Genomic DNA, 12,943 nt, shown 5'->3' on the forward strand with positions numbered 1-12,943 from the left:
TCCAACGGCAGCACAGCACGGTGCGAACTGTTTTTGTTATTGTAAATTGTAGTCAAATAATTTATTTAACTCACATTTAATAAGTGATTCTCGCTTCGTCTCCTACATTCGGAAACATTCGAAATATAATTGAATTGCAAGTCTGGCTTCTAATCGTTTTGACCATCTATCAACATAATAATTCTAACAAGAATTCCTTTTGCACCTATTGTAGCGAGATAAATTATTCTTCGCAAATATTATTTAGCATTTTTAAGTCGAGTTCTGTATTCGGTAGTATCGTGGCGGTGAAATTTGTTTGTTCTACAAGTTGTTTTGTTTATCGAAGAAATTTCTTTTACATTTAATTAACGCGGTTGCTTCATATTCAAACTAATCATGTCTAAGGCACTCGCTCGTCGTAATTTGCAATTGAAACGCGAAATATCGATCAAACGAATTGATGAATGTTTGGCGGCTGGGTTGCAGGCTAAAGTGGATTCCTCGCGATTACCATTGTTTATGTCTAGATTTAGCAAAATAGACGGCTATTGTTCTAGTTTTGAAACCCACCATTTGAAACTCATTTCGGAAATAACAGATGTGAACGAATTAGACCAGGAGGATGTTCTACGTCAAGAATTTGACGACAAATATTTTCAAATAATCGAAATTCACACTTCATTGTCGACCGCGACTACTATCGAGGGCGAGACAAATAGAACCGATTTGTCCGTTAAGTTGCCTCGTTTAAATCTCGTACATTTCGATGGCAACATTAAATCGTGGGGAACATTTTATGATATGTTCAATACAATGGTACATCAAAACAAACGATTGTCAAATATTGAGCGGTTCTCAATTTTAATTTCACTCCTTTCGGGTGAACCATTGCAATTATTAAAAGGGTTTCCTTTATCGGATAGCAATTATTTAGATGCTTACGCGGCTTTGATCGATAGATATAATAACAAACGAAAATTGGCTTTTCGTCATTGGGAAGAAATTCAGAACGCTTCGTTGAAATCTAATTCTCCTAGCGAGTTACGTCGATTTGTAGACACTTTTAGAGAAAATATCGCGGTTTTGAAAAATCTGAGACTTCCCGTCAATGATTGTGATTTTCCATTGTTTTATTTATTGATCAATAAATTGGACCAGGATACCCGTTGTCGTTTTGAACTGCAAAACGACAACAAATATGTACCGTCATTCGAGTCGTTGTTAGAATACGTCAGTAAGGCCGGTCAAGCGTTAGAGCTCGCTGACCTCACCGAGTGCGCCGCCGCCCCTGCGGCACGCGCACCCACGGCACCCGGGCGTACCGCGCGCGCTCACGCCGCGCCACGCACCGCTGCCTGGCGCCCGGCGCAGGATCGTGCTCCTGCGGGAGCAGCCTATAAAACGCTAGTCACCACTAGCGCCACCTCGATCGAATCGTATTGCGTGTTATGCAAGTCAAATCATGACCTTGCTAAATGTGTTGAATATCGGAACAAGACGCCTCACGAGCGCTTTTCTGTTGTCAAGGACAATCGGCTCTGCGTCAACTGCTTACGTTCTGGACACGTAGTTAAAACTTGCCCCTCAAAGTCTCGTTGTCTAAAGTGTAATGTTGCCCATCACACTACTATTCATTTCGATGTCGATAGCGGTAATTCCAAAGTCAGCGTCGCTTCTTCGGCCTCGACCAACGCTGGCGCCGCGACTTGCTCGTCGTCCTCGCCCCTCGACACCCCAATGCACGTACCTGAGAAACAAGTGACCATGCTCGCATCCGATCCAGCACCTGTGGGTCGAATATCTCTTTTTGCTACTGCATGCGTGGAGGTACTAGATAAGTTCGGTAGTTATCAAAAAATTCGTATTGTCATAGACAATTGCAGTCAGCCAAACCTCATTACACGACGTTGCGCGCAGCGGCTTGGACTTCCGATACGACAAAAAAATACCTCTATCGAGGGTGTATGTGAGGTGTCAACGTTGTCAACTTCTTATACCACTCTTAACATTCGCAGCATGAAATCTGATTTTGAAATGTGTGTCGAAGCTTTTGTTACACCCAAAATTTGCAGCGATCAGCCTGCAGTAAAAATTGACATGGACCAATTGTCATGCGTCAAAGCATTTGAACTCGCCGACTCTAATTTTGATAAACCTGGATGCATTGACGCCTTATTGGGAGTGGATGTTTTTTGTCAAATATTTTTGGGTAACCGCCACAACTGTGACGATGGACCCACAATCTTTGAGACCAAGCTTGGCTGGGTTATCATGGGAAAGGCCCCTTGCGCAACTTCCCATTCCCAGACTTCATTGTTTTGCTCGATCGAATCGCTCGATACCCAAATTCGAAAATTTTGGGAAATTGAAAGTCTCCCTAACTCTTCGCCCTTAACTGACGATGAAGTCATGTGCGAGAAAATATTCGCCTCGACTCACGCACGTGACTCGAACGGGAGATATATCGTACACTTGCCGTTTCGAACCGTCGATCCTCGTTTAGGTGACTCGCGCGCTCTTGCCGAGCGCCGCCTGCTCTCTCTCGAAAAGAGACTCTCTCGTGAACCGGAACTCCGGACAGAATACAATAATTTTATGCGTGATTATCTCGATGCTGGTCACATGGAACCAGTAGCACCCCAGTCAGACGGGCGTGCTTATTACTTAGCACATTATATTTCTGCGTGCTCAAGCCCAGCAGCACCACCACCAAATTGAGAGCGGTCTTTGATGCTACTGCTCAAGGCCCCTCGTTGAATGACCAGTTGCTCGTTGGACCGAAACTACAATCTGATCTCGTTTCGATATTACTTCGCTTTCGTTTGCATGCGGTTGTTTTCACAGCCGACATACGTCAAATGTATCGACAAATTTTAATCTCTCTTACCGATCGAGATTTCCAACGCATTTTGTTCAGGTTCTCCCTCGATGAACCTATACAAGAATTTCGTTTAAACACCGTGACCTACGGCATGTCTTCGTCCAGTTTCCTTGCCATTCGAGCCCTGATTCAATTAGCTATTGATGAAGGCATAAAGTATCCTCGTGCGGTTGACGTCCTCAAACGAGACATTTACGTCGATGACATGGTGACAGGCGCTGAGTCCGTCGAATCAGCTCTCGACCTTCAGTCTCAGGTGGTTCAGATCCTAGAGAAAGGATGTTTCGAACTTCGCAAGTGGTCGAGCAACAGTCCCCGTCTGCTCGAGAATCTCGACCCAACCCATTGTCATAATAAGACGCTCTCTTTTGATTCGGAACCGACATCTCCTGTTAAGGTGCTCGGTATGGAGTGGAACCCGTCCAGTGACGCGTTCACTTTCACGGTCAATGCGCTTCATGAAAAGTGCACAAAACGAAATATTCTTTCGGAATTGGCGCGCATATTCGATCCTCTTGGGTTTCTTACACCCTTGACACTCTCGTTCAAGCGCATAATTCAAGAACTTTGGACTCTCGGTTTGGATTGGGATGTGGTAGCACCCCCCAATATCAGGCGAAACTGGTTTCGTTATCGTTTAGATCTCGACTTGTTGTCGTCTCTCGAAATACCTCGATTCATTCCATCGACGAAGTCCTGCAGTGTTCAGCTGCATGGCTTCTGTGACGCTTCCAAGGCAGGATACTCGGCTGTCATTTACTTTCGCATTCGACATAGTGATGGTAGCATCACTATACATTTGATAATGTCACGCTGTAAGGTCTCTCCTTTGCAACGTACTTCTACCCCCCGTTTGGAACTGTGCGCTGCAGTTTTGCTGACAGACCTCGTTAAACACGTAAAGGAAATTTACAACGGAGACGTCCAATTTGAGGATATATTCTGTTGGTCTGATTCCACTGTGACACTCTCCTGGTTACGTTCGCCATCGCAACGCTGGAAAACTTACGTCAGTAACCGCGTAAGTCACATACAAGAAAGAATACCCGCTGGTCATTGGCGCCATGTCACGTCAGAAACCAATCCGGCTGATTGTGCCTCTCGCGGAGTGACTGTTCGAGAACTTGTAAATCATCCTCTATGGTGGACAGGCCCGGCTTGGTTGGCACTTGACAGTAGCTCTTGGCCAAAGTTACCGTCGTCTATCGAACCGCAATCGGACTTGTTGGAAGAACAAAGGGTCCCCAAGCAGACCGTGTTGTTTACTGCCGTCAACCAACTTGATGACTTCTTATCCAGACATTCGAGTCTCAATAAGGCTAAACGCATTGTCGCTTACGTTCATCGTTTCGTACATAACTGTCGTAACCCTGACAAAAGACGCTTCGGCCCACTTGTTCAATCGGAACTCGATGGTGCCCTTACTAATTTAGTTAAGTTAACTCAAGACAAGTCATTTTCGACTGAGATAATATCTCTAAAGGAAGGTAAAAAATTGCCTAAACAATTCAGAAAACTCAGTGTTTTTATCGATAATTCCGGTTTGTTGAGGGTGGGCGGTAGGCTGGTTCACTCTGAACTTGATTATGATTGCAAGCACCCTTTACTGCTGCCCAGTCAGGATCGCATGACACAGCTCGTCATCGACCAAGTACATAACGATAGTCAGCATCCGGGACTACGCACGCTAAATTTCTTGATTGCACAAAACTTTTGGATACTGGCTTCTAAGCGCGTAATTAGTTCTCGCCTATCGAAATGTATAAAGTGCTTCCGCTCTAATCCAAAACCTTTGGTGCCCCGTATGGCAGACCTCCCAAAAACTCGTATTTCACAAGTAAAACCTTTCTCGTGTATCGGTGTCGATTTTGCGGGTCCTTTTCCGACATACATTAAACGCTATCGTGGAGCTAGGCCTTTTAAAACACACGTGTGTTTATTTATATGTTTTGCGACCAAGGCTTCTCATGTCGAGCTTGTTATAGGACTGACCACCGAAGCCTTTCTCGCTGCTTTGCGTCGATTTATCGCTCATCGCTCGCCGTGGCCGTTGCCAACGCATATATTGTGACCGAGGTACAAATTTCGTAGGCGCTTATAACGCATTATTACCTCTCATGCAAGACGCAGCTTCTCGTGAGAGTATCGAATTCTCTTTCAACCCACCAGCCGCACCCCACTTCGGCGGCTTGTGGGAAGCCAACATCAAATCGTTTAAAACGCATCTTGCTCGCGTTGTAGGGAATCAAATCCTAACTTATGAGGAATTTCTTACAGTGGCCGTCCAAATTGAATCGGCCCTTAACTCACGGCCACTCTGTGAGATGAGTTCCGATCCAAACGACATGTCAGTGTTAACACCCGGACATTTTCTCACCTTAGAGCCCTTAACATCACTTGTAGATACGTCAACTAGCGACATAAACATTTCAATTTCGAATCGTTGGCAGCTTGTGCAGAAACTTCATCGTGATTTCTGGAAGCGATGGCATTTGGAGTATTTGCATACATTAAATCAACGCGCGAAATGGCACTCGGATATTGACGAACCCAAGGTGGGCACATTAGTATTAATTAAAGATGAACAACTGAAGCCACTTCATTGGTCTCTTGGTCGTATAGTATCTTTGCATCCGGGCAAAGATGGGATCTCCCGTGTAGCTACGGTTCGGTCACAATCAGGTCTAATACAAAGACCTCTGGTAAAGTTGTGTCCTTCACCTATAGACTAGTTTGTTCTTAAAATACTTTGTATTTGGTGGGCGGAATGATCGGTCCGGACACCATATCTAGTTTAGTTTTATTTGTTATTTTTTTGAGACATCTCATTTCTATATCGTAAAATGGAACACATTAATTAGCGACAGTAGGTAGGGTACTTTTTTCGAATATTTTTTGACGTTTATAAAAGCCAGTGGAAGGTAGATAGATTTCGATGGCTGCTCTTGGCCGTATACGCAAGCTCGTGCGTCGTGAAAAATAAGAAATACCTAAAAACTGTCGATTTGTGTGCTCGAAACCCTCACTGGAGCCACTACAGCATCAGCTCGCCAATGAAGAGTGTCGGTACCGACAAAGCGATTCGTCGTGCAGAGACCGGGTGAGTTGGCTTTCGAGCTATTTGCTTTCACTGGCATAGATTGTTAAATTTCTCGTTGTCTAAAACAATTTCCCTATTCGAGGGCGATTGTGTCGTCTGGTATAATAAGTGCCAGCCAGCCTCTCGCATCCTGAAACTATATGCTGAACGGTTTCATCTTTCGAAAGACAAAGCCGGCACCTACCATCTACGTCTTTTTTAAGTATGTCTCTCTCGATTTGATTGGTAATTACAGCTTGATCTTGAATGGCAAATATGGATGCTTCTAGTGTAGGAGATATCGCTTGCCTTTTTAGCCATCTGAATGAGTACTCGGCGTCTATGTTTGTCTTTTCTAGCACTGACTTAAGGAATTGGCCGTGAAGAGGCTTGCTCTTCCATATATTAATATTCTTCTTCACTACAGCTGATTTGATTTCTTCATCGGTCCAGTTCCCATCTCCTGTAATTTCCAGCTCTGTACAGAATTCTATCGCGTCCTTTTGGATTGAGTATTTGTTCCGGTTTCTATCATGTGTTACTATTGCCTTTATTAAGTGGTCACTTTCATTTTGTAGATATTGTTTGTATTTAATTATTTGTGTTTTGTATACTGTTGGCAACATCAAGTCTACCCTACCACGCATAGGATATAAAAACCGGTGCAAACCGTTGCTCAGAACATTTTGCCTTCGGCTGCCGTCGTGATCGCGTGAGCTACTTTGATATCGTTCCATGCTGTTATTTTATATTTCGTTATGTAATATAAAATGTGCGATTTGTTTCTTTAATTTTGTGATATTTATTAGAAATTCGAATAAAATTATTGTGATTTGTTTATTCTGCCGTTTTTGTTCTAAAATCCACCCTGAGACCTTAAATCAGAAGTTGGATAAAGAACGTTGCAGCCCACATTCAAAAGAAACAAATTTTACATTTGACTACTTTTATGGTGTAATGGTTAGTGGTTTTTATGCGTTGTTTACGGTGGAATTCCGGTTACATGTGGGTAGGTAATCTTTAAAAGCATTCTGTTGCATTGCTTTTAGTATTCGATTTTGCGTTACCGTGTTGCTTATTGTAGTAAGTTAGTGTTTTATTGCGCCAAATCATTATCAATCGTAGTTTTGTCGTTCGTAGACTTTGATGTTGTGAATTTGCGGTTACCAAAAGTGTGTTCATTAAAATTGATTCTTGATTAGACGTATTGGACCGACTGGTATTGTTTTGTGGTTTAACATATCAAGTGATCCAGCGACATTGAGGAAGTTACTGGACGTCGCGAAGTAGATCGCGTGTTCGTATGTGTAGTAGTTCCCGAAATGGCTCACGCGTTAGTTCTCGGTACCGATTGCAATCTGACTCGCAGGAATGAGACTATTGCGTACTAATATGCGTTCTAAATCGCGTCTCCGTCGTGATTACTCGCGTGTTCGATCGCGTTACCGGTCTCGGAGTGCGCATCGTAGTGTGACTCCGCGGTCTTATAGGTATTCGCGTAGAAGGTCTGCAGATGATCATAATAAACCTCTAAGACGTTCACGTCGTAGTTCTGGTGCTAACAGTAGTTCTCGTTCACGTAGGTGCAAACCATCCGTAAACAAATCACCTCAGCGGCGTTATTGGGAACGCGTTTCATTCATACAGGTCGATCGTACGTACGTAGACCTAGTATTAGTGCGGATCGCGATACTACACAAGAATAGAGTGTGGTAGTGCACGGCGCGTCTCAAATTGCACAAGCTTGCTAGAAGCGATTAAATTTGCTCAACATGCGAGATCACATAAATACTGACCCTAGGAAACGTCTTTAAGACTCTTACTCAGGCGGGATTTTCCATTAATCGTCGGAAATTTACTTTCTTGGTCACTGAGGTCGAATACCTAGATAGGTTAGGAAGTCAAGGTCAGGTAAGGCCGAGCCTTGTAAATTAAAAGCCCTCGTTAAATCCGTGGCAAGGATCACGAGAGTTCCAATTTGACGATCTTGTTTTTGTAATCTTCTTCTTCTCTCTTGTCGAGGTTCCCCTAAACAGTGGATGCCCAGAAAGCAGCGGTACTGACAGCCCGGACCGTGGCATCTCTCAGGTCAGATTCAGAGCACGAGTGCGGGCACGCGGGGCAATCCAGCAGGTGCGCCATGGTTTGTGGTGCAGTGTCGCAAGCACATTGGATAGAGTGGCCACGAAGCAGTCCCCATTCGACCATGCTCTGTTTACAACGGCCAACCTGAGACCTGAGCCTGTTCACCGCCTTCCAGATGGGCCATGGTTCTTTGTGGCCGGGTGGTAAATGCTCTGACACTGGCACATATATGTCTGGTGGTGGGCACCGCCTCCGCCAAAGTGAGCAGCGAGCATCGGAGTGTTCGCCCACCAGAGGGTTGGTACACCTGGTAAAACTTTTGCGGCTTTTAAGGCGGACGGGTGGCAGGTTATGGCCGTGCAGCGGATGGCGTGGGTCAGTCTGTTGTTTTCGCATTTCGCTAGCACAAGCCATCTCTCTGCGGATGTCTGGAGGGGCCACACCCGCAAGCGGGTATAACCTGTTAAGCGGGGTCGGCTTAAGGCATCCAGTTATAGTACGACAGGTATCGTTGAGTGCGGCTGTTACAAGGCCCGCGTGAGCAGATCGATGCCAGACTCGACAGGCAAACTCACCTACTGAAAAACATAGTGCCAGTCCAGTAGTACGCATAGTATAGTATGTGCTCCCCAACTGGTCGATGTAAGTCTCCGCAGCAGGTTATTACGCGCGCTGACTTTCATACGGGTGTTGGCGCAATGGGTCTTAAAAGTCAGTGCCCTATCTAGCGTGATTCCTAGGTATCGTGGGTAGGGGCAATGTTCAATCACCTCTCCGTCCCACATCACGCATAGGGGCCTGTGCGCTTGTTGGTTTCGCAGGTGGAATGCACAGGTCTGCGTTTTGCTGGGATTCGGCTGAAGGCAATTTGCCTTATAGTACGTCCCGACATGTTCTAGCGCCTCAGACAAGGTTTCCTCGACTCTCTCAAACGAGTGGCACTGTGCTGCTAAGGCCAGATCGTCCGCGTATAGAAACCGTTCCGTTCCTGGTGGGCAGGGTTGGTTGTTTGTGTAGATGTTAAAAAGGGTCGGAACTAGTACGCTTCCCTGTGGGAGACCATTTTTTTGTCGACGCCAGCGGCTCTTTTCCGCATTAAGTTGGACCTGCGATTGCGGAGTAGCTTGTGACATAGCCATGTCACCAGTGCGCCATGTCACCGCAGCGACGCGCCCTAAACGGAATCCGGCCACACCGCGGCGCGGGGCGCGACGGAGGGGAACACCGACCGCACCTATATAACCGCGAGCAGCGCGCATTCGATCCTTTTTCCGTCCCCGCCGCGTCACGGCAACACTCCTCTCCTTTAGTCGCGGCCGGGGTGAGTTCGTGCGCCTAGGCCAGGCTATCCTCCCCTCACAGGCTGGAGCGGCCACCGCCCGCCAGTGGTAACCCGTCACCAGCTTGGAGCGGACACCGCCCGCCAGTGACTTCCTAACCTTTCCGTATGTAAGGCCCGGAGCGGACACCGCCGGCCGACATAATCCCCGCCCATCGTCACCAGCTTGGAGCGGTCACCGCCCGCCAGTGACTTCCTAACCTTTCCGTATGTATGTAGGCCCGGAGCGGACACCGCCGGCCGACGTACTCCCTGCCCAATCGTCACCAGCTTGGAGCGGTCACCGCCCGCCAGTGACTTCCTAACCTTTCCGTATGTATGTAGGCCCGGAGCGGACACCGCCGGCCGACGTACTCCCTGCCCAGCGTCACCAGCTTGGAGCGGTCACCGCCCGCCAGTGACTCCCTGACCTTCCCATAAACTCGATCCGTCAACCTAGCCCGGTTCTAGGTCCGTGCCGCGCGATCTAGGTAATCCGCGTCTCTAGCCGCTATTGAATAATCCCGACCGGCGGGCATATTTAGCTATAAGTAATAGGATAAGTGTTTGCAATAAACGGCATAAAGCCCCGTCTATAATACCTTACTTTGAGAGTTTGTATTCACCCCTTTCTCCCAAATCTGAGACTAGCTCGGTGAACCTCCCCAGCCCTTAAGGCCAGGAGGATATGTGACTCCTGCTCAAGCAGCACATCACATTTGGCGCCCAACCGAATAACTCATAATTAGGAGTCTTATAGACTCGGGAGAAAGGTAAATTATAATAAACGCGACGCGTCCCGCCCACCCGCGTAGGATCAAAGTCGCATCCGGCCTAGCAAATCGTAATAATTCCGTACCGTATCCTAATATTACAGTTGTTATAACTCCGGACCGTATCCCGTCTTTGAACTCAGTATAATACACTAGCAAATCATAATAATTCCGTACCGTATCCTAATATTATAGTTGTTATAACTCCGTACCGTGTCCCGTCTTCGAACTCAGTATAATACCGTACCGCCGCAAGCTACGACCCAACGCATCGCGATATAGCAACGGCGTAGCCAACTGCATATAAATGCCAACTTCTTGGATATATCACTTGAAAAAACCAGAATTAATACAACAAGCCGAAAGTAGGAATATCCAAACAACAGGCCTAACAGTCGAACAGATAAGAAAACTGCTCGTAGAATCCATACAATCCACAGAAGACTTTCAAACTCCAGAGAAAGAACGACCTGCGAAGATGTCGGAGGACGAAGGAAGAGTCGATGCGAATCGCTTAACAAAGCTAATTCGAGAATGGAATGTATCTTTCAAAGGATTTGGTAAGCCCGAGGAGTTCTTCGAGAGGCTACAGGAGCTCATCGCAGCAAGCGGAATAGAAAAGGAAGATATATTACCTGCGCTCCCGCGTATCCTACAGGGAAAAGCCCTAGCATGGTATAGAAACAATGTAGAATCATTCAAGGACTGGGACAGTTTCCTAAGTCTATTTAAACTATACTACTATCCGAGCAACTACGAAGAAGACTTAATCGTCAGAATAGCAGCCAGGAAGCAGAAATTCGGGGAAAGTTTCATCGACTACCTAACCGACCTGCAAACACTCATGCGAAGATACGGAAACCTAACCGAAAAAGAGAAACTACATAGAATACACGAAAACATGGCAAAAAACTATAAACTGTACATAAAGAAAAATGACTTTAAGGACCTGCCCGAATTAGTGAAACTCACGGCAGAATATGAGAGCATATTAACACCAGCGTACAGCGGAGGATACGCAAGAAAAGAATCCACAGAGAGATCAAGATGGAACAACTCGTATCAAGAACGAAGCGACAGGGCGTCCTACGCACAACAACGAACCACTCAAACGCAAAATCACCAGCAGGGCCAACAGAATAGCGAGGCGGCACCACACGCACGGGAAGGGATGAAGATACACCCAAAGTACGATCCAAAAACATGTTGCTGGTCGTGTGGTAAATTCGGTCATGACGCAGCGCAATGCCGCTCACAACAACGCATTTTTTGTAGTATGTGTGGCAGGCTAGGCATTATGAGCAAGAACTGCTGTAAGAAAAATAAGGGAAGCAGTGGCCCACAACCGGTAGGAGCAGCAGGCGACGAGGACCAAGGCGACACCAGACCATTTATCAACGCGACGTTCAACAAAACCACATACAATTGCCTCTTAGACACGGGGTCAACACATACGTATGTGAACGAAGAAGTATATAAAGCCTGCAAAGAGAAGGGAAATCTCGAACGACAAGTACAACGAACGATAGTATTGGCAAATGGCACGAAAGCGATCGTGAGGACAGCCGTACTTATAGAGATAACGATAAACAACGTTACAACGACAAATTGGGTACGCGTACTTCCCATGGCGTCAACCATCATCATAGGTATGGATGTTCTAAAGAAAATGGGCATGAAGATTACTTGGCCCAACAGCCAAGACAACAACGACAGCCAAGCCGACGACACGCAAGACTCGGCACTAGAAGGGAATTTGACGCGACTACAAACAAATAACGCCGGCCAGGAAACACCGACTAACCCCGCAAGTGAATTACCACGAACTTTAACCGACACACAGAAACAAGAATTGGAAGAATTACTCGAAAGCGAGTTCGAACAGTGTGACAAAAGTCCCAAAGGGAACACATGGGTCCAACATAAAATCAAAATGAAACACAATGAACCAATGAAGCAGAAGTACTACCCAAGAAATCCTAACCAACAGCAAATCATAGACCAACAGGTTAGAGACATGCTGGAGCAAGGCATCATAGAGAAATCAAATAGCCCATATAGCTCGCCAGTAGTGTTAGTGAAAAAAGAGAGCGGCCAGTACCGATTTTGTATAGACTTCAGGAAAATAAACGAAGCATCGGAGAAGGACGCATACCCCATCCCACAAATAGACGACACATTAGAGAAACTAAGAAACGCGCAATATTTCTCTAAATTCGATCTAAAGAATGGATATTGGAATGTAAGCCTAGAAGAAAGTAGCAGGCCACTCACCGCGTTCACAGTACCGGGGAGAGGACTGTTCCATTTCAAGGTCATGCCGTTCGGCCTACACTCAAGTGGGCCACTTTCCAGCGACTTTTAGACCAGGTAATAAGCCCCGAACTAGAACCGCACGCGTACGTATACCTGGATGACATCATCGTATGCAGCAAGACTTTTGAAGACCATATGACACACCTTAAAGAAATATTCCGTAGAATCCGACAAGCAGGTCTACAAATAAACAAAAAGAAATGAGAATTCGCGAAGCCAGAAATAGAGTACTTAGGACACACTGTCATAAGAGAGGGAATAAAAATGAACGAAGCAAAAATCAGGGCCATAATACAATTACAACCCCCAAAAACAGTAAAGGCCCTAAGAACGTTGATAGGAATGACGTCATGGTATAGGAAGTTCATACCTAACTACGCTACAATCACAGCGCCACTCTCGTAAAATTACTTAAAAAAGGGGAACAACAAGAGGCTCTAGAAAAGATAAAAAAAATATTAACGACGGACCCCATACTCGCCAGGGCAGACTTTTCTAATCGATTCACG

The 12,943-nt window shown here is 46.0% G+C and overlaps 1 protein-coding gene across 1 annotated transcript; it reads left to right on the top strand.

The window, feature by feature from the left end:
* The first annotated feature begins 10,596 nt into the window (after window positions 1–10,596).
* Window positions 10,597–12,483, top strand: LOC133534084 (uncharacterized). The gene has a single exon (XM_061873173.1). It carries the CDS (start codon window positions 10,597–10,599, stop codon window positions 12,481–12,483), a length of 1,887 nt encoding a protein of 628 aa, XP_061729157.1.
* Window positions 12,484–12,943: the final 460 nt, after the last annotated feature.

Source organism: Cydia pomonella, unplaced genomic scaffold (genome assembly GCF_033807575.1).
Source record: "Cydia pomonella isolate Wapato2018A unplaced genomic scaffold, ilCydPomo1 PGA_scaffold_49, whole genome shotgun sequence".
Taxonomy (NCBI): Eukaryota; Metazoa; Arthropoda; class Insecta; order Lepidoptera; family Tortricidae; genus Cydia; species Cydia pomonella.